General features: G+C 35.5%; 1 protein-coding gene across 2 annotated transcripts; it reads right to left on the reverse strand.

Moving 5' to 3' along the window:
* Positions 1-237: 237 nt before the first annotated feature.
* On the reverse strand, positions 238-20,377 carry LOC132176580 (phosphatidylinositol 4-phosphate 5-kinase 7-like). Of its 2 annotated transcripts, none has more exons than XM_059588838.1 (11): positions 20,208-20,377; positions 20,063-20,128; positions 18,260-18,403; positions 16,988-18,070; positions 15,936-16,103; positions 14,322-14,487; positions 7,212-7,322; positions 6,931-7,118; positions 2,887-2,903; positions 1,915-2,083; positions 238-647 (listed from the first exon to the last, which is right to left on the reverse strand). In XM_059588838.1, the coding sequence occupies exons 3-11, from the start codon at positions 18,274-18,276 to the stop codon at positions 371-373; spliced, it is 2,196 nt and encodes a 731-aa protein (XP_059444821.1). In that variant the 5' UTR covers positions 18,277-18,403; positions 20,063-20,128; positions 20,208-20,377; the 3' UTR covers positions 238-370. The 2 variants fall into 2 exon arrangements, with proteins under 2 accessions (XP_059444821.1, XP_059444813.1); XM_059588830.1 differs by having other exon boundaries at positions 2,752-2,903; positions 20,208-20,374.
* Between the last annotated feature and the right edge of the window lie 592 nt (positions 20,378-20,969).

A 20,969-nucleotide genomic window follows, 5' to 3' on the forward strand; every position in this document is an offset into this window, starting at 1 on the left:
GTTCAGTACACTCTTGGAATATATCATTGTGAACTATATGTATGCACTCTGATTGTCACAGTAAATGGGTGAGCTAATGGTTTATCTAAGTGACGACAATGTCTTATAGAGTTGGTGTTGCCAAATAAGTTCAGAAGTAGAGTCAGCAAGAGCACGATATTTTGATTTTGTATCTACTCAACTAATTAAAAGAGGAAAAAAAAAAATTACTTTCTACACACCGTATACAACTATACAAATAGTAAAATGGGATAATTTATTAAGTGATATTATACTTTACAATGAATTGACTGTAAAAGAATTACATGTTAGCATGCAGAGAAACGAAGCTTCTCCTATAAAGGATGGAACAAATCATAACAAATCTTCTTCATGGCCGGACTGGAAAAACCTTCTCCAAGAACTTATAAAAACGTGTAGCATATAGCTTGGGTTCAACAGCTGATATTGTAAGGGGGTTATGTTGCAATGATTTGCACGCATGCTCAACTTTCTTTTTCACATTGTATGCCTGCAATATATCGATTATGCCCATATAAAGAACAACGTCATAAACTTCAACAACTTCAACTTCAGAATCATTCTCATCCTGCTGAGGCTTGCAAATTGCCTGAGCTGGCATGTTAACTCCTAACTGCACACGTAACCTGAGAAAAGATGCAATTAGCAGTTATCTATATTTATAATATACTGCTGAGCCATCTTAATATGCTCCTAACTGGACAAGTAACCTGAGTAAAGTTGATAAGCACAGCAGAAATTATAATGTTGGGAGATGCAAGAAGATATAATGAACACGTGGATTTGGTTAGCTGCTGTAGTCTTTTTGACAGTTCGAAGAGACAGAGAGTGAAATTAGATCTAAACCGTTAAAAAGACTAAAGCACACCTAAGTCAAATCCAGTGTTATAACTCGTTGCATGCCGCTCATTGGGAACAATATCACGAGGCACGGCTACAATTGTCTAGGGTGGCAACAATGACGTTTGCGATTATTGTTCAAGTTGGACGCAATATAAAGACACTGAAAGAATATAAATCTAGATGTAGAGAGAGAGAGAGAGACGGTGAAACAAGAAAGAATCACAAATTGTTGGAAAAATAGGAAAAGGGTTTGAGTTTGAGTTCAAAGAAAAGACCGGCTAGGATGCAGTAAATGATTTACGCATTTCACAATTTACATCTATACCCATCAAAAGCATTATCATACCAAAGGGCAGTGAAGATGACAGATTTTTCCAAAATCTGGATGTCCATAAATTCATCTTTTTTTATTTTCATAAACCAACCGCAAGAAACAACAAACTTAGCCTAAATACCAAAGCAAGCCGGAGCAGGGAAAGGGGGGGGGGGGTCTTTCCCACTAACAATAGGAACCGAAGGGGGAACAATGAGAATGGCTGCGGCCCAATGTGTCGCAAAGTAGGCACATGAGTTTACACTTCTATTGACTTTTCTGGCACTCCAGGAGAAAGAGGCTGAGATAGAGTCACTAATAATAATAAATTAGGAAATAAGCCACAAGATGTTTTCCTTCTTATAATGAGCTGCACATTCTGCAAAACGGCACAGATGGGGACTAACAAATATATGAATTGAGACACTAAACACTTCTATTGCATTCAGAATCTCTAACATCAGCACATCTCAGCTTAGATGCTAATAAATATATGTGCGCATGCACGCACATGCATGCGTCTGTGCACGCTTAACGATAAATATGTAATAACTTTTGAGTAGGTGCAGGAGATCATAATATCATGAGGGTTATCATTCCATGAACGTTAAGAGAAACTGTAAGGGGTTAAATGTTTAATTACTTTTTTTTTTTTTTGATAGGTTAAATGTTTAATTACTAAGAGAGAGAGAATGCAGTAAGTTAGCAACAGAAATTAAAATGATTGGAGGAGCTACCTTCCAGTACCAGGTAGTAAGAGATCAACTTCCTTGTCACCTAAAGAGTATGCTCTTAATGTATTTCCTCTGATGTGAGGACCTGGTGCCGTGTTGACAAAGCTGGGTTCATGAGTTACAAGAAGCAGACCCTTAGAACGAATCATGGGTACTCCTTGCAAAATTGCACCTAGTGGAAGCAGAACATAAGCTAAAAAGTGAAAGCTACTTAATAATACCTAAAAGTTTTAAAGAGGAAACTGAGGCCAGAGAATACTAAAGAAAGTCCAAAGAAGATAAGTGTCCTCAGAAACATGCACACAAATTGTACACACATACAATTAGCAAATTATTTGCAAGAGTAAACAAATCGTTAAAATAATTACTGAATGGCAATAAATTATCCCCCTCTTCTCATGCATGTTTTATTCTCTCTTGAAAAGAATAAAACAAATCGTTCCGATAACTATTGAATGACAATAGATTATCCCCCTCTTCTCATGCATTGTTTTGTTCTCTCTTGAAAAGAACAAAACCGACATAAATAATGTGTGCAAAACATAACAAACACAAATCCTCATCCACTCCAGAAAAGAAAAACAAAAGAAGGAAAAGACAGTAGGATTCCTTGAATAACTAAATGATTGAACCGACCAAAAAGTAATATCTCATATACTACCAGAAGAGGGCAACTACTTTCATGAAACACTTTCTTATGTATCACCAAGACAGAGATCTTTGCTGGACAACTAAACAGTTAAATGACATCGAGAGAGCAAAAAGATATTAACCAAAATGCAATCAAGAGCATAAGGGAAACAAATCTAAATTTATAAGATATCAGAAAGAAATATCTACCATCACCAGAAGGACTCTCATGATTATGCATAACACTGGGATTTTCTAAGAGAGCCTTCAGATGCTCAGGAGCTCTAAAGTGTAATCCCAACAGTAGGCTATAATCAATTATCTGCTGAGATTCTAAGAACTTACAGTCCAGAGAAATTTGTCTGCAAAACAGGAAAAAAGAATTCTACCAACATTAGAAGGTGGCCAACAGCATTCAATTCATCAGTTATATCATATTTTTAAATTCTCATTGAAATTGGGATCTCAAGATTCAGGATGTGCACTTTCCCTCTCATTCTGTTTGTTGCTAAATAAAAAGGAAAGCATAAGATTGTTTTCAACTCATTAAGAATTAAATTCATATGCGCAAATCAACTTTAAAAGTGATTTCTAGGTATTCTAATGGTGATTCAGATTTAGGGTTGCAGTTGGGATCACTCTGTTCCACCTATTTGTTTTTACTCTGGGCATGCAATATTGTACAATTTATGGTCCATAGGTATTCTAATGGTGAAAAAAACTAGTGAAATGGATGTCTGGAGATCTGTCAATGAAGGTGCTGACACCCTGTTATTGTTCTCATCAAATATGAAATTGGATAGGTAATTAGGAAATTAGGAAATTAGGGAGCCTGTAGGGAGCTCAAGCAAAATGAGTTCCGTTCTTATGTGATAAGTTCATTGTGTATTATGTACAAAGTCTGGAGGTTTTGAGCAACAGAGTAATGCGAGCTTGAACTAAATTCTCCTTGTAGGAACAAGAGCAATTTTGGAGCATGATTATTTGGGTACTCCGCACAAGTTCATTTGCTGTAAGAGAAAGTTAAATACCCAGTAATTTGCTTAATCATTATCAGTGAAAGAAAAAATCATAAACCAGCCAGTGTTACAAGACTGTATTTCATTGGTAAGTAGCACGCATTTAGTGGGTATTCAACCCACACCTGACTCTGTACCTTATTCTTACAGGAAGAAAAAGTTCATTAAGCTAAAGCTTATTGGCTATTACAAGACAATTTTTAACAAGGAAAGAGTTTTCCTCCACTCCAATTTATAAAATCGACAGATCTATTTTAATAGAATTTTTAATGCTATTAAAAAAAATTTGTTTCTCACATCTATTTAAAAAAATGTGCTTCTCACATGCTAAATAGAGACATGGCAATTTTAGAGACTAGGTATTTGGAGGAAATTTATGTCCTTTTAACAATTCAAGAAGCCTCAGAAAGCCACAATAGAAAATTAAAAAAGAATAAAAGAATAAAACCAACGAGAAATTACTCAAGCTAACACTAAGTTATTATAATTAAATTACAAAAAATAAAAAATAAAGAGAAGTTATTATAACTAGCAACAATAGAAGAGAATAGCAAAGAAATCAATTTAGGGGGTTGAGCTTATAGTAGACCTTCCAATGTTCTCCTAAGGTGTCGTGTTGCTATTTGTTAGACGAGTTTGTTAGGGTTTTATGTAAATGGGTATTTGGTCATTGAAATATTTTTCAAACCTATATAAATAAACATGTGAGGTACGCTATGTAAGAACTAACAAGCCGCCTATTCTTCTCAAAAGTTTCCATGCAAATTCTACAACATTGCATCAGAGCATAGGGTTTAACCCAATTTGGTCTAGGGCCACATTTCCAACCCCTAAAACTCGTGAGGCGCTATAACTGCAAGTTGAGGGATAGCAGATTTTTGAATATGAAGAAAAGCCCGATTTCCGAGTCATTGTCGAATTTCGGTGCTCCGTTTGTAGCAAGGGAGAAGGGGTCAGGTTTGGCTCAACCTCTAAAGTGGCCGTTTGGTTTTGATCCACCTTCGTAGTTGGTGGTAAGTCAATGCGAAGGATGAAGATTTTTGGGGTGAGGAGGATGGGGAGGATGAAGACTTTCCGTACCCTTTGGGTGATTTCCCCCTTGCCACTTTATTGGATTGGGCCTTGTTAGGGGATGAGGGGAACGTAATCTCAATAGAGGACACCCCTCAGAAGGTTAATGTAGAAGGGAGCTTTGGAACTTGAAATGCTCCATTAACTATGATGTGAAGGGAGCATCATCTTGGCGTGGAACAGAAAAGGCTCATGCTTGTTAGCATTTGAGGGTTTTGGGCTTTGATGCCTTGTGGGTGTTGGGTTGGGTTGTGGGTGCTCTTGCTATTTTTTGGGTTTCGGGCTTGTGAGAGCCCCTGTGCATACGACATGTGTACCTATGAGCGCCTTATGCTTTTTAATGAAGTTTTACATTACTTAATAAAAAAATATATATTTAAAAAATAAAAAAATATAATAAAATAAAGACTGTTGGTTGCAAATGGATCTATACTGTTAAGTTTAACCTTGATGGATTCATTGAAAGATTGAAAACTAGTTTGCTTGCTAAGGGTTATACCTAGATGTACGGTATTGATTATGATGAGATGTTTTCCCCAGTTGCCAAAATTTCTTTAGTTCGTGTGCTTATATCATTGACTGCTAATCTAGTTTGACCCTTGTTTCAATTGGATGTAAAAAAATGTTTTTTTACATAAGGACATACATGAGTTGGTTTATATGGAACAACTACATAGGTTTGTTGCTAAGGTGGAGTCTGTATGTTAAAAAAATGCTATGTATGGTCTCAAGCAATCACCAAGGGCATGGTTTGAAAAATTCTCTAAGGTAGTATTGAAGTTTGGTCTCCAAAGATGTCAGACAAACAATTCAATATTTCACTCACATGCGCAAGTTATATTCGCCTTATGGTATATGTCGATGATATTGTGATTACCGGAAATGATTCAAAAGGCATTGCCCAATTGAAATAGTTCCATACAAAGGATTTAGTCAAACTTCGATATTTTCTGAGTATTGAAGTTGCCAGATCTCGGACATGTATCAATTTATCAAAGAAAAAGTATGTACTTGATTTATTAGAAGAGACGGGTCTTATGAGTGCTCATCCTATTGAGGTTCCAATCGATCTAAATCAAAAATAACTAAATGATGAAAGGGACTCATTTCAAGATCCTAGTCAGTATCATCTTCTAGTTGGAAAGTTAAATTATCTTCCAATCACTAAGCCATACATCTCAAGAAGTAGAAGCCACTAATTTGAGTCTTCCTTCCCCCTCTCCTTGGAGACTAAGAATTACTTACATAAAAATAAATAAATAAATAAAGGTTCTTGGAGGCTCTTTGGGTTTCACATTAGGAAGATGTTACTCTTATTATCCAGTATTTGAAGAGAGATCTTGGTCTTGGGATACTTTTTTTTTTTTTGATAACGTAGGAGAACTTTACTCAGATTAATTACACGTCGCAAACGCATACTATACAACAATCCTCACTGTTAATCAAACTCTTACGGGTAACTGACTCCACCCGCCAGAACCAGTTATCAGATAATCTAGGAGCTTTCACCCCTGACGGGCTAAGCAGTTTATCCTCATGCCCAGGAGGCATCTTGGGATACTAATAAACCGAATGGACATCTCGAGGTAAAAGGTTTTATTAATGCAGATTGGATTGTTTCTCCTACAAATAGATGGTCTACTACAGGATATTGTTCTTAAGTGGTACTCTAGTCACTTGAAAGAGTAAGAATTAGACAGTGGTGGTACGATCTATTGTTGAAGCAAAGTACTAGGCAATGGCTGTGATTTGAAGTGGCTACAACATTTTCTTAAGGAGATTAGGTTCTCAACTTTGACACCTACCCCATTGTTTTGTGATAACTAGACAGCTTTACATATTGCATCTAACTCAATTTTTTCATGAAATGACCAAACATATTGAGGTTGATTGTCATTTTATATGAGATAAGATGCTCAGTAGAGATATATCTACATCATTTGTAAAGTTTGGAGATCAGTTAGCTGACATGTTCACAAAATCAGTGTGTCATAACAGGTTAGAGTTTATTTGTTCCAAGCTGGATTTATATGATATATATGATCCAACTTGAGGGGAGTGTTAGAAGAGATTGTTAAGGTTTAATGTATATGGGTATTTTGTTCACTGAGTATTTCTCAAACCTATATAATAAAACATGTGAGGTAGGCTACGTAAGAACTAAAGACCTCCTCATTCTCTCCAATGTTTTCATGCAAAGTCTATAACACAATCAAATCCATTACTTATTATGAAACGGATCACTGATAGGTTATAAAATCAAAATTTACATCACATTTTTCAAAACAAAGGAACTTACCTAAAAAGGGATTCTCGCAATAATTTGTCCATTTGAAATTCATATGATAAATCAAGATCTTTCAATGTGGTAGTCTCGCCAATTTTGTCATTATCTGTAAATCTTCCATGAGATGACCCTTTCAGATCATAACGACGGTGAATTTGTAGTTCTGTGCAAAACATATTCCCCATGACCACAAACCGTACCTAAAAACAAAGGGACCAAAGAAACCAAAACTAATCATAAGAGACCTGCACAACAGAAAGGAAACCAGGGCCATATGACACGATGGCACATACCTTTTTTCCATCTTTTAATGTTATCCTGTGGAGCCCAAAAAATTTTGTTATTAGAGTGTTCTCATGTTCTCCTACATGACGGTAATATTTAGGTAGCATCTTGAGGAGAACCTACATAAAACAAAAACAGAAACAAAAATATAGTTTTATATATTTATATTTATCGCTAACATACTTCCTTAACAAGATGTACAATCATCGAAAGCCGATAATTTCCTCAACTTACACTCGCAATCAAAAATATATATTACAAAGAAAAAAGACTAAATTATCAAATAGACACATCACCTAAAGTCTAAAGCAAAACACACAATGTCGTTATTAAACCCACCAAATAAATTGTATTGCAATCGACTTCTTGATTAGAGGAAGTCTCTCTCGACTCTCACTGAATCGACCTCTAGAATTAGAGGAATTATCCAAACAACCTTTAACAAATAAACCCTCAGCCTGATCATCACTATCTTTCCCATTCAATCTTGTCCTTAACTCCATGAATTTCAAAGCAGACTTAAAGTCTACTAAGGAGATGGTATACTTACCATACAATATTAAATTAATGAAATTATCATAGAAACCCGGCAATGAACACAATACAATTAAGGTTTGATACTTATTATCAACTTTAATATCAATAATAAATTCATCAAGATGCATATGTTCCTTCATCTTAAGGGTATATAACTGTTTCTTCAAATAAAATCAGTTAGTGAGGAACTTTTTCATGTACAAACTTTCTAACTTCATCCAAAGACCAGGGAGCAGTTTCTTCATCGGCAACTTCTCTTAAAACTCCATTAGAAAAAGATAACAATATTACACTGTAGGCTTTTTCTTCAAGTTTCGCAATTTCCTTTGATGATGTTGATGGTGCCTCGCCATCCAAAATCTTTGTCAAGCCTTGTTATTGCAACAAAGCACATATCTCTATGTGAGAAAGACTGAAATTATTCTAAACATCAAACTTCTCTACTTTGAATTTTCAGTACCTATCACACCAAAAGAAAAAAAAAAACACTTGCGCTCTAATACCAATTTCTTGAGACAAATTAATTTTTTGGATTACAAAGAAACAAAAAGAATAGAATAAAATCAGTCAATCATACAGACAACCAAGATTTACGTATTTAAACTTTACAAGCCTACATCTACATACGGGGACAACTATTAGGAAATTTCACTATCAAAAGATGAAGTACAAATAGTAGTGAAAATAAAACCACTCAAAACTCAAAGCCAATACACCAAAAGAGAGCTTGTTGACAAAAGAGAATTTTCTCTAGCACTCACTACTGTGTGGCACCACAAAAATTGTGAAGAGTTTTTGTGCGGCTTGAGGCTCTCTCCCATTCTCTATGAAAGAACGAATATGTGCTTTTATAGGAGTAAAAGGCGGCTGCAAAATAGTGCATTTAATGCACTTAAATTTGTGTACTTGAAGGAAAAGAAACATTGTTTTATGTTGGCCAAAAACAACTCCTAATCCAACTACGATAAAGAAGTTTGTCGGCCAAAACCCACCAGCCAATTCTAAAAACCCATCTTCAACATTAGGTCCCACATGACTTGATTTAAGTCAAGTCACATCACAGCAACTTTTTTTTGTCAAATCTACCAAAAGTGTAGCTCAGGTTGCCCTATGGAAGGGGGTAAAGCTGGGATAGATAAAGGTCTCTTTGATCATTTACATATGCTTGTGTAAACACTTTCAAGTCAACCTAACCTCTCTAGATTCATCTATCTAGACTAAGCATGATCCAATTGCTCACTTTGTATGTCATATTTGGTGCAGTGGGAAGATTTATTTTCAATATTTGGAAATTGCTTTAAGTGAAAAAGAACCATTAACTTGTCCCACCTCTATTAGTCTCCTAGGCAATATTTATCTCCATTCTCCAAGTCCTCTCTAAATCCATGATGCTCTCTCTTATGCAGAATAGAAATCTTCCCCACAACTTTTTTTTTAGGGGGGGGGGGGGGATGATGTAGGACAATATTTACCTTTATTTTCGGTAAAAACGAAAATAAAAAAAATATCAAAAAGAATATTGAAGCAGCGCCGCTTGATCAGAATTTTACTTATTCTCAAACAATGGAAGTACAAAAAGAAAGATTGCCACGATTCTTGCTGATTGTCAGTTTTATATTATGATTTTATTTTATTTTATTTTATTAGAACTTTATTTCCTTTCTTTAATAGGGTTAGATTTGCTTTAATTATTTTCCTTTCCTAATTACGATTAGGTTTACTATTGCTACTAGGATTATGTTTACTTTCCTACTAGGATTAGATTTACTTTCTCTACAAGGATTAGATTTACTTTCTCTACTAGAAGTAGGTTTACTTTCTCTACAAGTATTTTTCTTTTATAAATAGACTAGTTTGTTATGTAAAACTAAAATCAATTGAATTATTATCAAATCAGAGAAGTTTCTCTTAAATACTCTACAGAGTTTTATCTTTTTTTTAACCTGCGGGCTTGTTTTTATTTTTTTAGGTAAAACACGAAGAAGCTTCTCCTTACAGAATCAAAGAGCAGCGTCTTTGATTAGTTACCTTAGTCTTCCGCTACGTCAGTTGGTATCAAAGTAGGCTTTATCCTGATTAAGGCCAATCAGCGCAACGGTAACAAACTTCTCCAACAACGCCACTTGAAGGGGAGGGACTCTTTCAAGAGCCAAATTCATGATGTATCCAAGCCGGTGTTATCGGGATTCAATGGCCAACTTATACTACAACAACTACTTCTATAACGACGCCGTTCATGAGAGAGATGTTTCGAGATCCGACTACTAGCAATACATCAAGCGATCAGAGGCTCCTTTGAGAACCAAATTCCAAGAGCTCCAGCAGACAGCGCAGATGATGTAACAGGAGATGCGCCAGTTGTGCGAGTCATTTGAATGCAAGCAAATGCGTGCCCATTGGAATCACAGACACCCGGGAGTACCGGATGAATATCGATCTCCCTTCATTCGATGGTTATCTTCACATTGAAGATTACCTTGACTAAATAATGGAGGTAGAAAGATTCTTTGAGTACATGTGTATTCCGGAAGAAAAGAAGGTGAAGTTGGTGGTTTATAAGCTCAAAGGTGGAGCATTTGCTTGGTGAGAATGGTTGAAGCTCTCTCAATCCAGGAAAGGGAAAAGACTCGTGACATCTTGGCCCAAGATGAAGCAGTTACTCAATGCCCCGTTCCTACCACCAAATGACTATGGGATCCGAAGGGAACCCATTCGGTATCCTTATGTTGACCGATTCTGTGAGGATGACGTAAGCCACTTTCATCATGTCCATAATCATCTTCATAACTCTCCAAATAGGCCCTACGACTATTAAGAGAATTTTAATTATGGTGAAGAAGTTGTGGAAGATGTTAAGTTGGTTGAAGAAATGGAGTTGCCGTCAGAGAAAACATATGTGCAGCCACCATCATTGATTCCAACGACTACATCAATGGAGGAACAGCTACCGCCTCCTCCACCACAAGTGCAACTTTCTCTACCACAGTTGCAACCTCCTCCACCACAAGTGCAACCTCCTCCACCACAAGTGCAACCTCCTCCACCATAGATGCAACCTCTTCCACCACAAGTGCAACTCATCACGATCACCACAAAAATTGGCGATCCTCTGGAAGATAACGTTGAAGTTGAAGATGACGTCCATGAAGAAATCGTTGGGGGAATTTTTATGGAAAAGGACGAGAAGGAGAAAACGTGTCTTGGTTAAATCTATGTAGATTTCTCCAAATATATTTTTGCAGAGGAGCTGCGCGTGCCGTGTCCCAAAGAAAACTCGAGGACGAGTTTTTTTAAAGTGGGGGTGTTTGAAGTAGGACGATATTTATCTTTAATTTTGGTAAAAACGAAAATAAAGAAAATATCAAAAATAATATTGAAGCAGCACCGCTTGATCAGAATTTTACTCCTTCTCAAATAATGGAAGTACAAAAGGAAAGATTGCCACGATTCCCGCTGATTGTCAATTTTATATTAGGATTTTATTTTATTTTATTAGAATTTTATTTCCTTACTTTAATAGGGTTAGATTTGCTTTAATTATTTTCCTTTCCTTATTAGGATTAGGTTTACTATTGCTACTAGGATTATGTTTACTTTCCCACTAGGATTAGATTTACTTTCTCTACAAGGATTAGATTTACTTTCTATACTAGAAGTAGGTTTACTTTCTCTACAAGTATTTCTCTTCTATAAATAGACTAATTTGTTATATAAAACTGAAATCAACTTAATTATTATCAAATCAGAGAAGTTTCTCTCAAATACTCTGCGGAGTTTTATCTTTCTTTTAGCCTATGGGCTTGTTTTTATCTTTTTGGTTAGAAAACGAAGACGCTTCTCCTTGCAGAATCAAAGAAGCTGCTCTTTAATTAGTTACCTTAGTCTTCCACTACGTCAGGGCAAAAATGCAAAACCAGTCTTCATGGTTGCATCAATTTCTAATAAGCTCCCTAGGGTTTAAAAAGTGGATTAAACCTCCCTGTGGTAAGCATAAATGGATTTCCGCACCCTGAACTTCTGTTTGAAATTTTGACGGAAACCGTTAAGAGTGTCATATCAAAATCAATAATAATGTCTCCCATATAATAAAATATAAAAACAAAAACAAAAAGAATATAAATATAAATATTGTTAAATTACCACTTATCCCAAAAGCTTAAGCTAATAGGAAGAGGTAAATTTAATCATTTAATCAATACTTAACACTCTCCCTCACGTGTGACTCGAACTCCTTTTTAATAGGTGAGACCTAAAACGTAAAATATTTAATTTAAATGGAGCGTGAATTAACGGAGTCAAGGTTCGATCCGAGAACCTTTGGCTTAGATACCATGTTAAACTACCACTTATCCCAAAAGCTTAAGCTAATAAGAAGAGGTAAATTTAATCATTTAATCAACACTTAACAAATATAAATATAAAACAAAAAATAAAAAGGAAAAAAAGTTCTATAGAGGTGGCAAATCACCCCCATATTGGCTAGACCCCAGACGAGCTAGAGGAAGTAGCCGAACCACCCCCAGGCCAGCCAGAAGGAGTGACTGAACCACCCCCTATGGCCATCACCAGGCCTTGCGGGTGGTTTGGTTACCCATTCTAGCTGAATCTAGCGGCAATTCGGCACCCCCAAGACCATGGAGGGTGGTTTGGTCACCCCATCTGGCCGGCCTAAGGGTGGTCTGACCACACCCCCCATAGAATTTTTTTTTTCTTTTTGTTTTCATTTTTATATTTATATTTATATTTTTTTTTTCTTTTTTCTTTTTATATTTATTGTTATACGGGACACATGTTTTATTATTGATGCTGATGTGGCACTCTGATAGGGTCCAGAAAATTTAAAATGAAAGTTCATTTTGGAAAATTATTTGTCATTTATGCTTATCCCCGAGAGTTTTAAACCACTTTTTTTTATCCAATGTTATCATCTAGTTTAAATCTTTATTACCAATTACAAATCATTGAGTGGATCAATGTTTTCAAGAGACATTGATCAAGTGTATCTAATGTGTATAGGATCAAGTGTATCTAATGTGTATAGGTTATGTAATGTTTAATTTACCAAAAAAGAACATGATTTGTTTTTTCGGACATATTCAGTTGGTTTTATTTGTCTCTAAAATTATAAATATTATGTTTTGACCGAATGGCTTAAAGCCATCCAATTTGGATTTTTCTTATTTGTTATTATTTCTTTGAAAATGGAAAAATTAGATGTAAAAAGAAAAGGTTGTATTGTAGTCTATAACAAGTAATTTGTGATTGTGACCCGTCCTTGCGTTGGAACCTTTTGATATTGACAACTTATCAAAGAGGCTTCAACACAAACCTTTCACCTGCTTTCATGGGTATGGCTAGACAAGTGACCTTGGAAGATACCCATTTAGTTCAAGAACAATTTTTTCATTTGAAAAATGGGATATTAATCGACGGTTAAAAATTTAAAAATGAAAGAAAAACTAATCTCCGTTTATTAATGCTTTTTTAGGGTGTTTTTTTGTGTTTTTTTGTGTTTTGTTTGAAATACCACAACGTTGAATAGAAGTAACAAGTTTGATGAATTTATTTTGAGATAGAAGTCCATTTCTTGCTTTCTTATGGAGTCATCCATCAAAGCTTTTTGAAGCCACAATAGATCTCTTATTTTGGGTTTCAATCTGATCAGGATCTTGCTCTCCATCATAAAGGTGGGCTCACATTTGATAATGTTCTTGAGGCAATTTGGCAATCAGGAATTGGCAGCACCAATCTTTGGATCACCAGAGAAGATGGGAGATATGTTTTTATTTTTACAACCAATTTTGTAATCCCTAGTAGCAGTAATATGATTGTACTCTTAAAACCAGCAATGGTGAAAGAAGCAGTGAAGGTGGAGGTAATGGTGCTACTGTTTGACCATATGGAACCTTTGGATGACTCAAGTAGTGGTTGAGGAAGACTCACTTAAGTGTTGTTAGGTTGGGTAACTCAGACAGTAATAGTCATTAAAAATTATATTCATCATTAAGCAAGTATGCTGCCCTCATTTCAATCTAGGAGTGTTAATGTTAAGTTTCAAAAGACACTTTATCTACATTCATTTGCACCTGTAGTCTTTTGAAACTTAACATTAAGAGCAGAATACTTTTATTTTTTCATGTATCCTTAATCCTAGTCCTATGTTTTTCTTTTTTTTAAGAAAAAAAAAAGAATCAGCTGTTAGCTTAAGGTTCTACAATTAGACTGTCACCTCTAATTACAGGAGACATAACCTTACTAGAAAGGCTATGCTGAAAAAAAGAGGACAAAGTTAATCTAAGCATGCAACAAGGAAGCAACTTAAAGTTCATATTATATACATATTTTAATTATTTTAAGAGGACAAAGTTAAAAAAGCACAATTAAACTGAAACTAAATCCTCCAGAATCAGAAGAAGATATAATCAGATCTGCTTATAAGGTTGCCTATTGAAATGGAAGATCTTCATAGAAATCAGGGAACAGCTCAGTTCACTAAACAACAAGTAGATTGGTTGACATGGTATGGATTTGGAACACAGAATAGATAAGATATAATGAAATATGTAAGTTTGTCATCAAACCTTCAGTTCCGGTCTTTTTAATGTCTTAATCACAAATCTGTCATCATGAGAAAGATAGAAGAGACTGCCACTTTTCCCGGGAGAAGCAAGCTCCCTTAGACCATCATCACCACACATGGACATCATGTAGTCAGCCGCATCTAGCTTGAACATCTCCCTCAAATTCCTGATAATGTGGTTCCATTAATATGTGCAAATTTATCTAAAAGTTAGTCATACATTTGGTAACTAAGAAAATTGCAGCAAAATGAGAGCTTATGCCTGTGTATATGATTAAAACATATGCAAAAAAATATGAGTAATCCTACATACACTCCCACTCCCACTTTCCCACTCCCTGACGTGGCTTTTAATGGCTTTTAAAATTACCATTAAATTTGAAATGGACTACTATTGGATTTTAATCTAATTATAATTTTAAAAGCCACGTTACAGAATGAAAGTGGGAGTGGGAGTGTGTAGCATTTCTCTATATATAAAGCAAGGATACACCATTTGTGAAGCAAGTAGACAAGATATATCTAGGTTTATGGATTCAGTAAGCTAAACTTGGTGGTAAATATGTTGGTAATATATTTTTGTAACTAACACTTCTATAAATTATAAATAGTAACAAAATCAAATTGATCACTTGTGGGAGCCAAAACAATTATAACAGTTTTGTTTGACTCTTTAAGGAAAAAATGTCAACCACTTCTTGTCTTCTTGTTTTCCTTATATGCCTTTCTTTGCATGCATGTAATGCCCGACATCTTCTCACAGTTGATGAAATGCTGGGAAAGAAAACTCACTTTTCCATCAAGCTTGGTGCAATTTTTTAATTTTATTTTTTTCATTTGTTGTCATAATACTTAGTTCTTTTTCCTCTTCAAGTCTTTTAGATATGATTTTGTGCAGAGGGAAACTAGTAATAAAGATGGAATTTAAAGAAACTCAAATGGCCTAAATGATGGGGGGGCAGTGAATATATGTGTAATGTTTCAAGTTATTATTTGAACATTCCTAAAGTTGAAATCTAGATCTTTCATAGTCTCCCCACAATATGCAAAATAATTAGTTTTACTACTTAAAAAACATTTGTAACAGCATGTGCGTTCTATAACTCAAACAGCAGCCAACATCATTAATTGAGTCGAAGCATCTGCTTCTACTGACGGTATCAAGAATTAGCTTCCACCAAGTCGCAATTCACTTTCACATACTAGGAACTTTGCAGCTTTGAACTACTCGGCAGAAGGTCTACGAAAGTGGGAAGTCAGAATGGTATCAGAGAACTCTTTCTTGTCCCTCATCTCCTTCCCTCTGTACACTTCACCAAATTGTGATTAGTGCTCCATCCATCTACCCAAGGGTGATCAATGGTGTATTGTCACCCTAATTAAAAACAGCATTCTATAATGTAGATTCTAAGCCATTCCAATTATTAGAAATGCACCAATAGTACTTTTCAATTACAAAAGTAACATCATAATTTCCACAGTTTGCAGCCTTTTTGGGATCAAAACAACAAGATGTATATTTAGTACCCCTTAACCAAAGGATTCAATTGCATGGTGCACATTCGTTTACTCTTTCACAAGTTAAGAAACCACTGTGCATAAGATGGATGGATACCTGAAGACCATTGGGCAATAGTCTTTCCAATGGAAATCAATAGAATGGTGTGGAGGTGTAAACTGGGAGCCCTTTCTGGGAAAATACATCCTTATTCTAGCTTGATGACCAAAATCAGAAGATCGCACTTCACGCATGGGCACTGGTGTAATCTTGCCAACAGTGTACCTGTGAACAAAATTAACTATTTAACAATTGTAATAGACAAGCATATAAGAATCAATTAAGAAGAAGAAGGAAAAAAAAAAAAAAAAAAAACAGTAAATGGCGGTAAAAACATACATTGGAAAAACCTAAAAAGAGATGAACAATATGTTAGATCACCAGTTATCCTAAAAACTTAAGCTGATGAGAAATGACAAACTTAATCTTTTTTTTTTTTTTTTTTTTTTTTGATAACATAGGAGAACTTTACTCAGATTAATTGCACGTCGCAAACACATACTGTACAACTTAATCATTTAATTTATATTCTAATCTATTTTAACATTTCTTCTCACGTATGAATTCAAACTCTCCGTCAATAAGTGAGACCCAACACATGAAATATTTAATAAAATGAGAGAGTGAACTATAGAGTAAGGGTTCAAACTCATGACATCTAATTTGATATCAAGTTAAATCACTAGTTATCCCAAGAACTTAAGCTAATAGAAAATGATAAACTCAATTATTTAATTAATATTCTAACACAATATACCAGCCAATCACACCAAAAGACCATCTTGGCAAGAGTGCAAACTAATAAAGAATAATCAATCATATATCTTGAAACTTATAATGATTGACAAGAATTCTAACTTAAAATTTAATTAATATTCTAACACAATATACCAGCCAATCACACCAAAAGACCATCTTGGTAAGAGTGCAAAATAATATAGAATGATCAATCATATATCTTGAAACTTATAATGATTGACAAGAATTCTAACTAAAAATTTATAATTTGCATACACAGTAGTAACGTACACATTTGATAATATACACCTTTTTTCAAATAATAAAAGATAGAACTTAGCTTTCTAAGTGCAGGGGCTCAATTGGTTTACCTTATACCAAGTTGCAGGTTAAGCATTAAATGATAGCTCTGATTTCCATTGAAAAAATCCAGACATGAGCTCCTTGTTGCTTCTTTCACATTAAACTTTTTATGCTGTTTAGTTTTGGGAGATGACTCTGTATATTTCCTAATTCTCTCTTTGATCAAAACTCCTTGCATGTATTCCCGTTCATAAACTATAGTACTGTTATCTTGCAACTCATGTTGACCTTCATCAGAGGTGTAGGATGACATGCCTGAAGATTCATGACATTTAAAGTCCCTGGCAGGATCACGGAGACTCCAATTTTCATCTAACGATGACCGCTTGTGTGAAATTCGACCTGCATTTCTTAAAGCTCCATCAACAAGAATCTTCTTAAAAAGGCTGCGCTTAACACTTGGTCTTGGACCCCTACCTTCCTCTGAGTTCAATGATGAACTATGAGACAAAAGACATTTTCCGTCATCATCTCCAAGAGAGTTACACCACTTATTTAGAGATGGATGTATACATCCAGCAGGATAGAATGTTCCTTTTCCATCTTTTAGGTCCCTACTCCACTTTCCAACATAATATCCCCCAGAAGCAAACCTATAAATTCCAGACCCATGTCTAACTCCATTTAACCAAAATCCGTCATAAAGATCACCATTTACCCATTTCATAATCCCTCTACCACACATTTTACCACCTTTCCAATTCCCGATATATGTGGTTCCACCATTCCAGCAATACCTGCCACAACCTTCATGTACTCCTTCCTTCCATGAACCTTCATATGTATCAGAATTAAAATACTGCTTTCTTCCAATCCCATGCTGAACATTCATTCTCCAGGCTCCGCTGTAAACAGTGCCATCATGTCCAGTAAGGGTGCCAAAACCATGAAGGTGACCCCCAGAGAAATCACCCTCATATTTTGCCCCAGATAACCAAATGATCTGTCCGTTTCCTGTCATTCTTCCTTGTTCCCAATCACCTTCGTATATTGTTCCATCTGACCATGTATATCTACCCTTGCCATTGGGCAGTACTCCCCTAAAATTACCACTATAGACGTCTCCATTTGGAAAGGCCTTGTCACTAAGTCTTAAAAAATAAAAAATACAAATACATTTAAACCAAAACTCCATCAGCTCTAGAAAATCAAATCGTACATAAGAAGCACGATTTCATTTATGTACAGCGAGACATTCTTACTTTGGAAAAGCGAGAGAGAAACAAAGGGAGGAGAGAGAGGGATGGAGAGAACAAGATCTACGAAGAAGTAATTATTACCTTTCAGTGTACTCCATAACCAGGGTATGAAAAGTAATTTAGCTGATCTGGATGCCTTCCACAGGCCTAATCTCAGATACCTTTCTCAACTCATAATGACATGTGAGCACTGTGAGAAGGAAATTCGTCTTTCAGCTTCACTGCCTGTTTAAGACCATCATGTCTAGTTAGGGACGCTGAACAAACAAGACAGTTTCCGGCTTAGTATTAGTCAAGACAGGCACATCAAAGAACCGTGGCAATTACAACAATAAAGCTTCCATTCTTCCCTGTTGCAAAAACAAAAATTCACTGCTATACAGTTCTTTTATCATCACTTTCTCTTTTTTCTTTCTTTCTTTTCAAAAATTGGGTCGCTTCAAAGACCTCAAGAACTTCGATTCTGTTTTCACATAATTATATTACTTCTTAGGTGCATTCTTTAGCATCAAAAAGAAAACAAAGAGCAGATTGTATAATGCTTTTTTTATGCATCCCAATCTTCACCTAAAAATAAATCTCTGCTTCAAGCGTGCTATCCCTTTATCAGGCAAATGTTAAACATATGATTTAAAGACAAACCATCCACTCTAAGGCAAGCGAAATGTTAACATCATTATCTCAGCACATGAAGTTCCAAATTATTCAGCCAAAAAGCTTCTGAAACAGTTATGGACAAGCATTTCTAGTTGAAAACAAGTAAAGAAAGAAAGGATAGGCACACCATGTAAAGTCATCACCAACCATAGTACCCAAAATTTAACAGTTAGCAGGACCCACCGTAGCAGATAAAGTCGCCGATAAAGTCGCCACCTACCATAGTATCTAAAATTTAACAGTTAGCAGGTCCCACCATAGCAGATAGTTCTGCCAGGAAAGAACCAAGATGACATTTGCATAAGTTTATAGTGAGCCTCTACAAACTAAACAGCCAGTCAAATCTTTCAAACTAAAAGGTTTAATGGCACGAATTACAGTCACTGACAGCTAAGCACTCCCTCTTTCAGTCTTTCATGAGTAGTTTGAGCCATGGAAATAAAAAGGTCCTTCTGAATGATGTTAATAAGCAGAATGTCCTGCATCTTCTTAAATTCAAATCCAAAACTCCACTTAGCAAATTGGGATTTTAGTGCAACTATCAACCACCCCTTCAAAATTCTCAGCCTAAAGCATAATGCACCATCTAATTGGAGGCATTGTAGGCCACCAACGCTTGTAATACATTTCATCTTAAATGTAGACTAATTAATTAACCTATGATTGATCATTTTCTGACTACAAACGCATCTTATCATTCATTCAACAGTCTTTCTCGCACAAAAAATATCAAAAATCCCCTCCACAATAATACAACACCTAATGTTTGTATTCGCTCAATCCCTCCAAAGCACATACAAACGTACGTTACAAGACAAATTGATGACTTTATCCATCCACCTCAATTAGCAAAAACTCTCCAAATAATTTTTTTTTTTTTTTTTAAATGAAGCTCTTTAATCAAAGTAACATCATCAGAATCTTATTAGAATAAACTGAATTGTCCATTCCCAATTTGGCACAAAAACTAAATAATAAATAATTTCTGTGTATAGAAATCTCAGTGACCCCATATAGAGTGATGAACTCACAATTGTACTTGATAAGGATAATCAACTTAATCAAGAAAGTAAACACTTGAAGTCTTGAACCAAAACAATAAAATACAATGATTTTAAATGAGAAAACATAAAGCTTGCCTGAGGTAGATCTCCGAAGCAAAGCTCAAACGAAAGAGGAATCTCAGATGAAATAAACTTCAAGTAAAACGAAGAGAAACCCACTTACTAATTCAGACTGAAAGAGCCAGAAACCCCATAGATGATTCCCTTTACCAAAATTCCATGCCCACCTCTGCCCACATCAGAAAAATTAAAAAACTATAAAATGAAAAATAGAAAGTAGCATTAAATTCAAGCGGAGCATGTCCCACCAGCAAGATCCTCTATGCTTGAAGTGACGCTGCACCTCTCTCTCCCTCTCCCTCTCTCTCTCTCTCTCTCACCCCACAACTCTTTTTCTAGTTTTAAATGTTGGGTTTTGTTTTGTTGCTGATGCTGTCATGCATGAAGGTTCTGTTTCTCCTTCACGCACCACCAGGGGAGAACGACAAGGACCACCCATCTACTGTACAGAATGACAGAATCTCGACACGTTTCAGACAGCATTCTCAGACCCACGAGGGCCGCCGTGGGACCCATGTGGTGGAGTAGAAAAACACCCTGTACTGGTGCTGTACCTGATTGAGACCGCCTGAACTATTCGCCACGGAAGGCATAGCATAACGCATAAAGGCGTGGTGGGCGCCCGCAGCCAAGCAGCACAGCAGCGTTTGAAATGGGAAATGGAAGTGTGAGTCAGAATAAATAAATAAATAATATGTTATTTATTACCTGAGAATAAATAAAAAGTGAAATGACAATATATATTATTATCTCTCTCCGTTTCAAATGGAAGGATTAAGATTTTCTACGGTTGAAAAAAAAATGGGAGAGGATTCCGTTAGTTTTTTGTTTAGACCATCTTACCCTTGTATTATAATTAACCGATTTTTTTCTAGTCTTTTTCAACCGGAAAGGATCCTAATTCCAAATGAAATGAAGATGATTGGTTTCTCAAATATTCAACACTAATAATAAAAATAAAAAATAAAAAATCAAATATCAATTTAAAAGTTAATTTCATTTAAGAAATA

This window comes from Corylus avellana, chromosome ca1 (assembly GCF_901000735.1).
Source record: "Corylus avellana chromosome ca1, CavTom2PMs-1.0".
In the NCBI taxonomy this organism is placed as follows: domain Eukaryota; kingdom Viridiplantae; phylum Streptophyta; class Magnoliopsida; order Fagales; family Betulaceae; genus Corylus; species Corylus avellana.